At 39.5% G+C, this 14,777-nt stretch overlaps 2 protein-coding genes across 2 annotated transcripts in view; one reads left to right on the top strand and one right to left on the bottom strand.

Annotated features, from left to right (window-relative positions):
• LOC125816838 (chromatin remodeling protein EBS-like) overlaps positions 1-14,777 on the bottom strand; it is a 950,056-nt gene that overhangs the window by 559,178 nt on the left and 376,101 nt on the right. The window lies entirely within an intron of this gene.
• On the top strand, positions 3,717-4,790 carry LOC125817112 (uncharacterized). Its single transcript, XM_049496687.1, has one exon. It carries the CDS (start codon positions 3,717-3,719, stop codon positions 4,788-4,790), a length of 1,074 nt encoding a protein of 357 aa, XP_049352644.1.

Below are 14,777 nucleotides of genomic sequence, written 5' to 3'. Positions count from 1 at the left end.
TGCAAATAATTGACTTAAAACCCTCGATTATCAGATATATTGATTGAGGAACAAAGCTAGGACACAAATGGGCAACAACGACAACATAAGATGAAAAAGAGAAGAAGAAAAACAAGCCTGATGATCGCCGAGATCACTCGACAAATTGCTAAGTTGCTCCTTTACCACCTAAAATTACAGAACTCTTAGGCTGGATTAGGAGTAACTTCGGTGAGTAATAGTCTCATTCGGTGAAACGCCGATCGCATCGACAAAGGACGACCATGTCGCCACAGGTACATATGGAGATCTAGAAAAATGCTGATGGGCGAATCAAAAGACAAAAGGGTGACTCGTGGAATTAAATGGCGATCCTTATCTGGCTCCCCTAAAATTACAGTGGATGGATGAAGAAGATTGGAAGAATGAAGGCGAGACGAAGGGACGATCAGCGAGTTACCGAACGATCGACGACGCTCAACTGTCCTCGCCGATTGGTCCCAAAAAGTTACACACCATATTTGTATAAATTGATTTTGCAAGAGAGAGAAAGCATTCAGAAAATATGAGGAACAAAAGATAGAGAGCAAAAACACTATTATTGTTGATTTCAAGTGATTTTAGCAAGGTTTTTCATTTTGGTTTTGTAATAGAGAAGATATTATTCAACTTTACTTTTAAATTTCATGTACCCAACTATGGAAAATGTGGAAGATATTGAATTTCATCTTTTTGCCATCATTGGCTAACACCCTAACCTTGTGGGTTTGACAATGTGACTAATTGTTGCATTTGACTAAATGGGTGTCATCAATTAGTGAATTTTAGTGTTAATTTAAAGTGGGTCTAAATTATTATTGTGTTTTAACTTCATTATTGCATGTTTAATGCAATATAGTTAAGAGTTTTGTGCTTGCTCATGAGAGAAGTATAGAGCCAACATAGTAATCTGGCATCCTTAGTAGTGGGTCATGACGGTTTCAGCTTGAGAAAGTGAAACTTGAGATTCAGCCTTTGTATCTAGCTCGAAAGAGTAGATTTGATGAGAAAGTGGGTTGGGCGTCTTATGGATAGTGTTGAAGGAGAATTCAGCGGAAATAAGGTAATTGTTCAAGAGAAAATTGCTTTACTTATAGTCCATTCTACCCACAACGAATTAACATTGTTGGTAATGATGTACACTCGTTAAGTTAAATTCAACAGTTGGTTAGTCAATCTGCCAAGTATTATCTTGTTATTTGATTGTTCCTTATTGATTGGTGAAGTGGTTTGGTAACGACATCTTGGAGTTGGCTTATAAATTCTTAAGTGTGGTGTTTGTTCGGCTGCAAAGGTCACTGTCATATTTTCATATTTGAATTTAGAAGAAAGCTACTAATTGTGGGATCGACCCAAACTCATTTAGTTGGGTTTATACTGATTTACAATCGTCGATACTTAGAACCTGATGAAGTGTCTTTGAAACGTTAATCAAAATGGCGCCGATGCCAGGGAGTAGCGTTGTTTAGAATTCTTTTATTGAAGTTATGATTGTGAATTTGTTCGATGTAGTTGAGCGGAGTTAGACTGCACTTCGTTAGCTGAATAGAAGTAAGAATGAGTGAGAAAGAGGTGAATGGTAGCATAGAAGGACACCGAGATGGTATCGATGATATTAATAGTGTATACAACCCAACCCAATCGTGAGAAATGAGTGTAATTTTCTGACCAACAATTGATGAGAACGCGATGTTTGAAGTCACAAGTACAATCCTTCATCTCCTCCAAATAAAGGGACGTTATGGTGGGCTGGGTCACGAAGATCCACATGACCATGTGAGGAATTTCATATATGTGTGCAGCCCATTTTCATTCAAAAATGTGACACAAGAATCAATCCTACTTAGATTATTTCCACTATCCCTGAAGGGGGAGGCTAGTATGTGGTTAGCTGAGCTACCAAAGAATTCCATCACGTCATGGGATGAGATTATCACGGCATTTGATACAAGATTTTTTCCTCCATTGAGGATGATGAAACTCAGGGATAACATTCAAGGTTTAAGCAATTGGAAGGTGAACCCATCCATGAAACGCGGTTGAGGTTTAAGAAACTCCTACTTCAATGCCCAACTCAGGAGCTACAAAATGATTTGTTACTCCAATATTTTTACCGAAGTCTTGATTCAGTTAATAAAGGAGTGGCTGACCAATTGGTTCGAGCATGAATAATGTTGCTATCATTTGAGGTGGCTTCGTTTCTTCTTGACGACATGACGAAGATAAATTGAGCTCGGTACACTCAAGAGGATCAAGTCTCTCCTTTTTATCTTAGAATGACCCAAGAGCAACTTGATAAGGTAAGAGAAAGGGATGAGAACATCAAGAAGATGTTGGCCCAAATGGAGCTACTACAAGAGCATATGTTGGAGAATGTGAAAAAGCCTAAGGGAGCAAGGGGAGTGTTTAGAGTTAATGAGGGTTCTTCATCAGGTTATTCATGGCCGAAGGAGAATCAAGGTTGGAATTCCAAGAAATACGAGGAGGTTTTCCACCCACGCTATTTACAGCGAGGTGGGAACCGACGTTGGAACTATCACAAGGAAGAAGACCAAAAAAGATACTTTCAAGAATTGGCTGAGCAAAGTGATGATCGGAAAAGGGAGGATGATCATGAAGAGTACCACACTCAATCGAGTGAAAGCCCAAAGTCGAAAGAGAGTGCAAGTAGTCCCAGAGTGAATAATTTTTATCACGCATCCTCGACAAAGTTAAAGGGTCAGAGGACTTGTTAAACGGGATGAAAGCCGATTTTTCATCATTGATCAGTAACGTGAACTCTCACGCAGATGCAATCAAGCTACTTGAAGGTCAGTTGAGTTTACTTTCAGCACAATTGGAGCCAAAAATGACAAGGGAGGATGACGATAGAGGTCTTGCTATGGTTACTCGTAGTGGGAAGGTAGCAATAGGCGATGTGACGAGAAATGATGAAGAAGCTCAAATACATGAAGAAGACAAAGGTATGGAGGAGGAGGAAATGCCTTTCCATCAAAGAATGGCCAAAGGGCCACAAAAAGATGTGGAGAAACACAATCCAATCCCAAAAGTTGTGCAACCTTTACCCAAAATATCTCCCCCATTTCCCCAATTCTTAAAAAAGAAGAATGAGATGAGAAGTTCAAGAAGTTTTTATCTGGGTTCTATACATTATCGATTAGGCTCCCTCTAGGGGAGGAATTGTTTGAAATGCCGAGTTATGACAAGTTCATGAAGGAGTTAGTCACCAAGAAAGAAACTTGGACTTTGAAACATTTAAAGTCTCTCATAGTTGTAGTGCAATTATGACTAATGAGAAAATAAAAAAGAAGGAAGATCCTGGAGCCTCATTCCTTCCACTATCGGTATGCTCAAATTCGCCAAGTCCCTATGTGATTTGGGAGCAAGTATAAACCTAAAGCCATACGCAATCTATAAGCAACTAGGATTGGGTGAACCAAAATCCACAACAATGAAACTTTTGATGGAAGATCTATCTATCAACCACCCTGTGGGGATACTATATGAAATTTTGGTAAAGGTTGACCGGTTCATTTTCTCGGCTGATTTTGTAATTCTCGATTGTGAAATAGATGCTGAAATTCCCATCATTTGGAAAGACCATTCTTGGCAACCAGGAGAGCATTAGTGGATGTTGAAAGCGGAGAACTGATGTTCCGGGTGACCGAAATGAAGTAACTTTTAATGTTTGTAAGTCAATGAAGCACCCAAGCGATATTCATGTGGTCTCTACTATTGATGTTAATGATGAGGCGGTGGCTAGTTTGAGTCATTTGATGTGTATGAGTGAACCACTTGAATCCGTGCTTGCTAACGATGATGAGTTCGAAGTTCAAGGCTACAAAGAGGTAGTAGCTGCGCTCTTAGGCATGGGGAATTATTCTAAGACTCCACTGAAGCTGGACATTCATCCAAAAAATCAAGAAAGTCCTCACGCAAAGCCATCAAAAGAAGAACCACCGAATCTGGAGCTGAAAGTACTCCCATCTGATCTCCGATATTCTTTCTTGGGGGTAAATAACACTTTACCTGTGATAATTAAAATTGATTTACTTGAATGGCAATTAAAATTGCTCCTCGAGGTGTTGAGAAGGCATATCAATGCTATTGGTTGGACTATCGCTAAGATAGTAGGCATCCCTCCAGGCATTTGCACTCACAAAATTGATCTTGATAGTGATTGTAAACTGAGTGTAGAACATCAGCGAAGATTGAACCCACAGATGCAAGAGGTGGTAAAAGAGGATATAATAAAGTTGTTGGATGCAGGTGTGATCTACCCTATTGTGGATATAAAATGGGTAAGTCCAGTACAATGTGTACCGAAAAAGGGAGGCCTCACAGTAGTCCCAAATGAAAATGGGGGGCTTGTTTCTATGAGACCGGTGACCGGATGGCGAATATGCATGTATTATCAGAAGTTATATTCTTGGACCGAAAAAGATCACTTTCCCATGCTTTTCATGGATCAAATTCTTAATCGCCTTTCAGAAAGAGGATGGTATTGCTTTTTGGACTGGTACTACGGGCATAATCAAATCTCTATTGCTCCGAAAGAGCAAGAAAAAACTACCTTCACCTGTCTGTATGGAACTTTTGCCTTCAAAAGGATGCCATTCGAATTATGTAATGCTTCGGCAACATTTCAATGTTGCATGTTCTCTATTTTCGCTGATATGGTGGATGATTCAATGGAAGTCTTCATGGATGACTTCTCGGTTGTGGGTGACATTTTTGAGGCATGCTTTGTGATGTTCGACGTAATCAACTAACACTATTTCGGTTCAAGTGCCAAACGATCGCGTGTAGTGATATACCCCAACCAAGGTTTGGGATCATTCCCACAGGGAGTGGTTTTGAGAATTAATAGAAAAATAAAATGAAGTTCTAATTAGTCATAGCTATAAGCATTAATGAATATAAACATACTAAATCTAAGGGGTGACACAAGCGTCAATTATCATTGGAGGTTTGTATTAATTAACAACTAAAAAGAGCAAAAATATAAGGAAACGAGATATGGAGATGGGATTCTTGGGATGTGATAGGAATACGGGATAAACTAGACTATCGGGTACATGTTGTTGATAGTAAATTGTTGAACATTTGTGACTAGGCAAGATTATAGTGGGGGTAAATTCTCTCTCGAGCAACTTACCCCGAATCAACTCAGTTTCTCTCGAACACCGAGTTGCCGCATTAAGCATAACCTCCGCCTTAGACCATTCACTATCTCGAGCTGAATGTGTGGGAGAAGGACTCGGGTTCACTCTCCGAGCTGAACCCATGTCGACCCATACCACCGGCTATCAATTTAGTAGTCTTAGTTTTACGACCTCCCTCTCGAACAAGCCAAAAACACTAAGATGAAATCATATTTGCAACTACAATCCCATTAAGTTCATACCCAACTACTAAATGAAATCATATTTAACCAACAAATAAACCATCAACAAGCAAGACCCAATAGATAATTTAACCCATATTCATAAAATCAAACCCAAAGAATTAGGGTTTTAGCTAGACATGTAAAAGAGATAAAAATTTATATCAATATCAGTTTCCATCAACTGGGTATGAAGAATTAAGTCTTAAAACACGTCAAGAACGAAGAATCTTCAAGACCCACGTCCAATTTCTTGGAGTTGAAACCCTTTGAATCTTCAAGGTCTTAGAACAAAGTCTCCAAAACCCTCTAAAACTTAAACTATCTCAAAAACCGTAAAAACTTCGAATAATAGAAGTGTATGATATCAGTACTAGAAATTTAAACAAGTATTTATAATGTTTGATAATTTGTGTTGCGGAGGACCATTGGCGCAGTTAGGCGGGATCACCGATACCTTCGGCGATCCACCTTTTGGTCGATTTCATCACCTTCATGCTTTAGCCTTTAGCCTCTTCACGTTTTGAGCCGTTGGGAGATATGGTACTGCTTCACGGAACTGATCGGCGATGCACCGACTGCTTCATTTTATCGCCAACTTGATCTTTTCCTTCAGGGCTCAGCACACTAGAACAAATGGAGATCTCCAAGTCCATAAGCGACTCGCTAAGTGGGCTCGGCGATTTTCAGGCTTTCGTTTCTTCGTTCTTTTCAGCTTCCTTGTTCCTTCTTGCCAAGTAGTGTCCATGCTTTGCCTCAAACTCTAAATACCTAAAACTTAAGGATTTTCATCAGATATTGAGACAAAATATACATTTGAGGACACTAATTCTACCAAAATATTGCCTTAAATAAGTCCAAATTATGGACTCATCAACACCCCCAACTTAAAATTTTGCTTGTCCTCAAGTAAAACTAAAGTTCGGCAGTCCAAAAAGGATTCTCAAACAGTGCTACACAAGACTCAACCATGAATGTACACAACAAGACTCAACCATGAATGTACACAACCAGACTCAATTGTATACTCAAAGATTCAAGTTGTGACACACCATTATAAAAGATTCTCAAGTTCACTAAACTTGCTTCAAATGCAAGTTCGAGCTCAACAAAGGTATTCGAATGCCGTCACACAAAGAGTAATTCCATATTCACACACAATGGTTTAATCATTTAAAATTCTGGAACCAAATGCAACGCTCACTCTCACAAAGAAGAACACAATGCATGCTTTCACCCATAAGTTTGCCAATATTTTCCAATCAACAATTGTTTCAGCTCACTCAAGATCAAAAAGGTCTTTTCAAGGCTTGTATGGGGTTGAGTGCAAAGGTATGGTCATTTAGGCTCAATGACTTTCATCCTCGTGAAATGTGGTGCTTTTAACACTCCCTTTCCTCTTGTTTCATCAATTTCTTTAGTGCTCATAAGTCATCCCATTATTCACTTCCATGGATTGTTCGGAACCCCATTTCTTTTGACATTTCTCATAACTTTATTTCACAACTTTTTCTTTTTCTTTCTCTTGTCTTTTTTTTTGTATGGAGGGGTTCCATTTTTTCTCAACACCATGGGTTAAAAGGGACTTTTCTTGCACTTCTTGACTTGCCTTTTCTTTTCACCACACCCCCAACTTAGGCTTTTGGCCTAAGTTGGCTATTCAATCAACCACAAATCACGAGGATTATTGGTAGTGGATTTAATAAAGGTCATGTTTTCATCAAGTTTCTTCCAAAGAAAGGTAAGGCTCAAGGGTGTTCAAAAGAGGTTCACACACTCACAAGGTAGGTCACATAAGAGGTATATGTCAAATTGGCTCACACTCTTCGAAGTTTCCTAAGATCATACCAAGAGATAGCCTTACTTAGTCGACCGGACCAATGGGGAAAATTCTAGGTGTTATCATGCATGGTTCAGAGTAAGCTCATCACACAAGGCATCGACACCCAAGTCAAACAAGACTCCACACTTTTGCTAGTGTGTAATGTTCATCACAAGAGAATCAATTCGATAATTGGGTAGTCACAACGAGATGCAAAGAGTTCACATATTGACTATGTAACTTCAATTGGTCTCATCGTAGCCACACTTTCATGTTCATTCAATTATGAGGCACTATTTGAGTCATCGATATTGATCTAAACCGAGACTTAAATTTGCTAAAGAATAGGCACATTCCGCATGTACAAGAGGTGGTGAAAATTTTAAAAATTTTCAAACGGGTCAAAATCATTTACAATTTAAAATAAAAGGAGCCACAAGATCAAACATCCACAAGAAGCAGTGTAAAACACAACATTATAATTCACAACCCAACAAGAATATAGCACACAAAGGTGGGTCACACCCCACCACAATTAAAAATATTTGTCCTAAAATGCTACTAACATAATAACCAGAATTTAAAATAAAGAAAGAAAGATAGAGAAGGAGGTAAAGAGGGGATCATGTCTAAGCAGTTGCTCCATATATTTGTGTATCAATGCCTGGAGTATCAGTTTGGCCTCGGGCCTTAGTACTCTGGGTCACACCGAAAAGACCAGCTCCACTAGAGACAGCAAAATGTGTGTTTGCCATGGAAGATCATACATCTGCATCTATCATAATTGCTTCAGTCTCTGTCAGGTCCTCATCTGTAGCATCCATAGTTTCGTCGAACATTTCCTCGTCTGTCTTTGCCTATGACTCAGGCTCAACTATCTGCTCAACTCTATCCTCACTTCTGGTGATGACCGGAGGCAGTTCTGGCACATTTGGGATCTCCACCTTTCTAAAGAACATGGACATATCAGTGGCCTTCAAATGAGCCTCATCAGTCCTCAGAGCAGTAATAACGGCCTTTAATGTTGTTACCTCATCTGTGGCCCTTTGGTCACGCTCATAGATCGCTATTCTAGCCTCAAGGGCGTCAATGGTAGCTCTCATCGGTGTCACAACATTAGTAAGGGAATTCTGAATCATGCCTGGAATGGAGGTTTCTAGGTTGGCTGCCCTACGATCAGCAGATTGGGCAAGTTGTCCCATCCGGATCAATGATGCCTGAGTGATCGGCGCACGGGATGCAACGACAGCCGTAGGTCTGGGCGGTAACACGACAACATAAAAACCTGGAGTGTCAACAAGAGTGGCAGTGGAATTAGATATACCTGAACGCCCAGGGGCCGGATTAGTCGAAAATGTCTCTACATGTATGGATTCAGTGTCTGTGGCTTCCTTCTGCTTCTTCTCTACCCGATCCTTAATATATTCATCTTCGATCCTCTGGATATTAGTAGAGGATGTGGGCATCACTTCCACATCCTTATTTGCATCTCAAGGTACTCGAGCTCGTCTGCACAGTTCTGTGATCAATACTGGGAATGTAAGTGAAGTCTAGCGCTGCCTTGCACGCATGAGTATCTCAGAAGTAATGCTCCATACCAAGTTTAACTTTGTTCCCTTGATAAGACAACCTAAGTAGGCTGCTTTTGCATAGTGAAGGATAGATTCATTTTTGTGAAGGCATGACCGTGCTGCTGATGAAGCCAAACCAATACCTCGTTGCCACATTTAGGTCCTTTTTCTCGATAACTGCCCCAGCCTCAAGTCACTTAGGAGTTCCATCTGATATTAATGGGGACAACCATTCTTTCATATCCTCCAGTGACATCTTTGTGATCATAATCTGACTATTGTCCTCCAGTGTCTCGGTGCATCCCAGAACGACATTTATAGCAGGAGAGTATATTGTACCTTCTTTCCCTTGACAACTATATAGTGAACTGGCTTAAACTTAGCAGCCGGATTCTTCCCTTGTGGTATCAATGCACTGTACTCGCTGTAGTACTCTATGACCCAACTTGGAATATACGTGCCACAGGGTTTTGTGAAAATTTGGAAGTTATGAGATTTCTGACATCTCATAATCTCGGGGTATCTATCAATCACTCCATCCGTGGAGAGACACTTCTCCTCAAGAATTGTCCTTAATCCCTCCATCTTTAATTTGTTCATTGACTTTGGAGGAGGGCCCTGTATTAGGGGTGCAAGCACTATTGCTTGCTCTGGGATTGGGGGAGTAGGAGTGGTGAGTGGAGGATTCCTGATCCTGGATGGATCATTCAACTTCTTAGATTGTAGTTCAACCCTCTGTGCTATTATCATCTCATTATCACCAGAGGTTGCACTTTGGTTTTCTAGATTTTCACCCTCACTCTCCGAAGAGGTTGCACTTTGGTTTTCTAGCTGTTCACCCTCACTATCCGAAGTAGTGTGGTAAGTGTCATATATGCCTTCGCTATCGGAGCTGACTTCTAAAGAAGCAGGTGTCTTTCCTTTTCTTTTTCCCTTCCCACCAGTTGTGGAAAGTTTTGTAGCCTGTCCTTTTGATATAGCTGCACCCTCGTTGATTTTAATCCTTTTTGCCTTATTGCGGGGTGGCATGTTTCTACCTGTGACTTTGGGTCTAGCCATGTCTGCAATACATCAGGAACAAGTTAGAAACAATTCAATCAGAAGTGCAGACAATCAGTAGCAGTAGCAGATAGATTCGCCAAACTACTCGGTGATTGCTGAATCTCTTTGGCGAACTAGATCAGGCTCGCTGAACGGATTGGCTCAAAAGTTTTCGCAAGTCGGCGATTAGAGGGCCTTTTCGGCAAATCGCTGACTACTTTCGACGAGCAAGGGTTTGTCTGCCGAAAGTTAAAGTGCAACAACGATTTAGGGATGTAGACAAAGGGCAATCGAAACTATCTTCGGCGAGTCGCCGAGTCCTTTAAGCGACCTCAGGTTTCTCGCCGAAAGTTACAGACTTCAACTACTCATTTAGCATAAAATTAAAGGCAAGATAAGGGCATTAGGCGAACCGCCAAGTGGTTTGGCGATCTCGACCCAGCTCGCTAAACAACCCAACGTGCCTACCTTCAACCCATTTTCTCAAATTTGACCCCACAATCCCCGAAAACAAAATTAACAATTGCACTAGTGAAATTAAACTAAGACCCACGACACTCATCATCCCGGGATACTCAGATTTCTCCTGATTCCACCAAACTAAACAACATGCAAGCACAACCACACAAATTTTAAATCACTTCAACGCACAGGCATATGGGATTTCAAATTAAAACAAGCATTTGAATGCTCAGATCTTATTAGAGAGGCACAATACATGACAATACGATAAGATTATTTGCATACGAGAATGAATAAAATAGGTTCGGGGTTCATAAGACTAACCTTATTTTCCGATTAAATTGATATTTGCACTGCTAGGCGGCAATGTAATCCAACTCCAAGCACGAATCGACGACCAAAATACTTGGAATGCAAAAGTATTGACAATACTTACTAGGGGCTAATTTGCGTAGTTTGAAATCGGGGAAACGTGAAGACTTCAATACTTTAAAACCTTTGGCTATTAATACCCATCCAATTCGCATCCGTTCGACGACGTTAGTCGCAACTGCCGATCCACTCAGCAACGCGCCGAGTTATTACTGACTTCGCTGAGTTTTATAAGGCCACCAGTCAAAGTGAGCGTCCAAACGGTGATGTGCCGAATGAAACATTTTCTCTCCAACTTGCACCTATCAACACTTTCCACACTCAAAACTACAACATCAACACACCATTATTTCTAAACAAAGTTAAAGCATTTAAGGGTTTTGGGTTGCCTCCCAAACAATGCCTCAGTTAACGTCGTGGCACAACGCGGGTTAACATTCAAACTTCACTTTTGGGGTTAGCCAAAACATCACTTGGCAACCCCCTGCTTTGTGCCGGATGGAGTTGAGGCATCACATGACCCATAAGGTTCTCGAGCAGCTGAATGGATCTGGAATGAGAACCAATCATCTGTTTCATCAATTTGATGTTCTCATTCACTTTTTCCAGCACTTTATCATGCTCACTTAACTTGTTGAGAATGATTGAGAGCATTCCCTCAACACATTTACCCTCATTGTCCTGGGGCCTTCAAGGCTATGAGGAGATGATATCAATGTGATTCTTTATGTATTGTTGAATGTACTTGATTAATTCATGTATGATGAAGTTGGATGATGGTTCCCACTTTCCTCTAACCCTAGTTGGTAATTGAGCATGTTATGATGAGATGCTATGCAAGTATAAATGTTGTGAGATGTTGGTATTATTGTTGTTATGTTGAATTGAAGGTAATTATTGTTAACACAATATGAACATGCTATGAGTAAAGGTGTTTTATGTGAAAGACTTTCTCACACATGTACACACACATGAATGAATGAATCTATTGACTAATGTAATGAAAGTTAGTCACTTGAAAGGTTTCCTCAATTGTACTCTAAACTAGTATATGTTATGCATGGTATGATAATGTGAAAGGTCATTCTCACATGATGAAGGTTGTTGATTAAAGGTTTTATCATCTATGAACTCTTGAGCTTTTATGACTATATGAGGGGTATTCCCTAAAGGTATTTTATATGACCTTAAATGGTAATGTAAAGACTAATGACTACTTTAAAAGGTGAATTACTGAGATTGTAATGATGTTATACCTAATGTGTTGTTGTGGTGTTGATGACCTAGTTTCCTCATCCTTAACCCTCTACACTTGAATTAGCTATGAAGCATGTAAGTATGTTATGGTATGATTGTTATATGATTGAAAGGTAGTTATCATGATTATAATGTAATGTAAAGTGAAAGGTTTACTCAATTGCCTAGTGTTTCTAAGGTGAAAGGATTGTTACTCACTTATGAACACATATGAGCTATTTGGTAAGATGTCTACGTAAGAGTCTAGTAAAGGCTAATGTGAACTGATGTGATAACTAAAGATGATTACAAAAGGGAATTAGATGCTTAGCACCGAAAGGGCATGTAAATGAGATGGGGGTCTCACGTTTAGTAAGTTCGGCTCACCACATGGGTATCCTCACGTTTAGCAAGTCCGGATTAGCCACGGTATGTGTTGTCTCATGAGATGGAAAACCCCACATTTAGTAAGTTAGGGTTTCTAGAAGCAACTCCTTGACCCTTAACTATGTGCCCACATAGGACTCTAGCTTAGTGGATCCACCTAGATAGCTATGTACAAATGGTTACACCTTAGGGAAGTGTGGGAGTAGAACACCGGATTCCATGTAGCTCTCATGGTCTATGTCGGTTATTGCAATATTTCCCTAATGTAAAAGTAAATGAAGGTATGAAAGCTATGAAATCTTACTAGGACTTTCTTAAGAGTTTCCACATAGTGTAAGGGAGGGTATGGGACTTCTCTTGCACATTGAACTTGTGGGATCCTAAGGGATGGTTGTAGTAGTGTTCTCTTTTGATTATGATGATTATGACTTATGTATGTTGAAGCTATGTTATGTATTATCATTATGAATATGGTTTACCTATGATATGGATTATTTGAATTATTACTAAGATGTATGATTTGAACTAATGTTTGTGAATGTCTCCTTACTATGTATATGACCTATGGATAAGACTAATGTATGATAAGTATAGCATGGTGATCCAAAGGTAACACTTAGTGTAAGTAGGAATATGGACCCTACCTATGCATTGCACAAGTGGAAGCTAGGGTTACTTATGTGATTATGATGCAATGACCTTGATGTTGACTATGCATAAGTATTATCTCTTGTAATGAGTGATATGTGCACTATGACTATGATTAGAGACTATGCCTATGGTGATGTTTATTACCCTTGTGCTTTGATGAACTATATGTGAGTTGTTTATGACTTATGATTCTCCAACTCTTTCAAGAAGCTGTTCAAAAGAGCATAAAGCACGGTTTCAACTAAATGTTGTTTTTTAGCATGTTTTAATGGTTTTAGTTGCATGGCTTCCATACTTAGTACGTGTGTTGTACTAACCCATATTTCTTCTACATTTTTACAAAGTGTAAGGTTTGGTGATGTGATGTCTTATGCTTGGAAGTTAGGTTTCTAAGGAGCTTGGGAATGAAGACTTGGGGAGTCCTCATAGTTTCGAGGATGAACCTACCTCGTACACATATGTTATTATGTCTTTATGTTTTATGTCTTTAGACTTGTGTAAGGGTCGTGCCCCTAGTAATTATTATGTAAAGGTCGTATCCCTAAGCTGTTATGAAAGAGTTGTTATTCTAAATGTTATAGATTGTTTGAGACATAGTGTCATAGACTCTCTCTTATTTTATGAAGACTTCGATTGTAAAGAAAAGTTTTAAATTTTCAGTTATTTTCATATGCTTTAATGTTCATGATATGCTAAGGGATTGTATAATACCTCTAAGAGGTCGAGTACGCCGTGTTACGACTAAGGGGTGCTCTCGGGTCGTTACAATCTTGGTATCAGAGCATAAGGTTATGGAATGGTCTTAGGATGTCTCAAATCGCGTCTAGTAGAGTCTTGTTCATCGGTGTGAGTCGCGACACATCTATGAGCGAGAGGCTATAGGATGTTAGGAAACTTCACTTCTTCATTCTCTAAGTCGTGCCATAGATCTATAAACTCTCTCTCTTATTCCTTGTCTTATGGTGTTTAGAGTTGGACCACTTGAAGGGTTCTTGCTAGAAGGAGCGAGTGGTTCTAATGCCAATTATTGCTATGTGACTTGTGAACTTTGATGGAATAGATTGTCAAGTTGTATTTTGTGTGATTAATGCTTCATAATTGCCTTTGTGTTGGTTAGAAGAACTTGTGTAGGCTTACTTCCAAGGAGGGGATATAGTGTGCCTACCTAGCAAGGTAATTGTGAGTTTATGTTTAGTTGATGATGGAACCCTAATATTCAAATTGTTAGTTATTAAAGGAGCCTATCCGAGAGTGGAAATGGGGAAAATAAATTATATGCCCTAGGTTGGGATTATGTTGTGGTTTAAAGTTGACTTTGAGGGGTGCATGTACCACCTAGTTAAGGTGAAGAATAAGAAGTGTAAGTGTTGACCAACTTCAAAAGGTTATTTGCTGTACTTTAAAATTGATCTTAAGTATGGTCTCTTAAGTAGAGTGCTTAGATAATACCTTGGCATAGTTGGTTGGTAGACCGCACCAAAAGTGATGATAAGGGTTGACATGGTCTAGAGGTGTCTTGATTCAACTTTAGTGAAAAAGAGAAAGGTTTCTTGGTCAAAACTCTTCTAAGTCCTTCTAAGGTTTAACCAAGAAAGGATGTCTACCCCTAAGTCTCAAAGAGTGAGTGGTATTGGATCTTAAGGGTTCCGCTATGTGTTATATGTTTTATTGAATTCCGGAATTTCATGGGCCAAAGATAGAGGGAGATCCTCTAGAGTTTATAAAGGAGCTATCCAAGGTGATGAAAATTGTAGGATTAATTCTGATAATACTTGTCTTTTGAGACTTGATATCTAGGATATGTTGAAATTTTGAGTTGTTTTTAGTATTC

Source organism: Solanum verrucosum, unplaced genomic scaffold (assembly GCF_900185275.1).
Source record: "Solanum verrucosum unplaced genomic scaffold, falcon-dt-bn FXZP01000084.1, whole genome shotgun sequence".
Lineage (NCBI taxonomy): Eukaryota > Viridiplantae > Streptophyta > Magnoliopsida > Solanales > Solanaceae > Solanum > Solanum verrucosum.
Note: the sequence above shows the minus strand (reverse complement) of the source record. Positions and strands in the feature narration are given on the sequence as shown.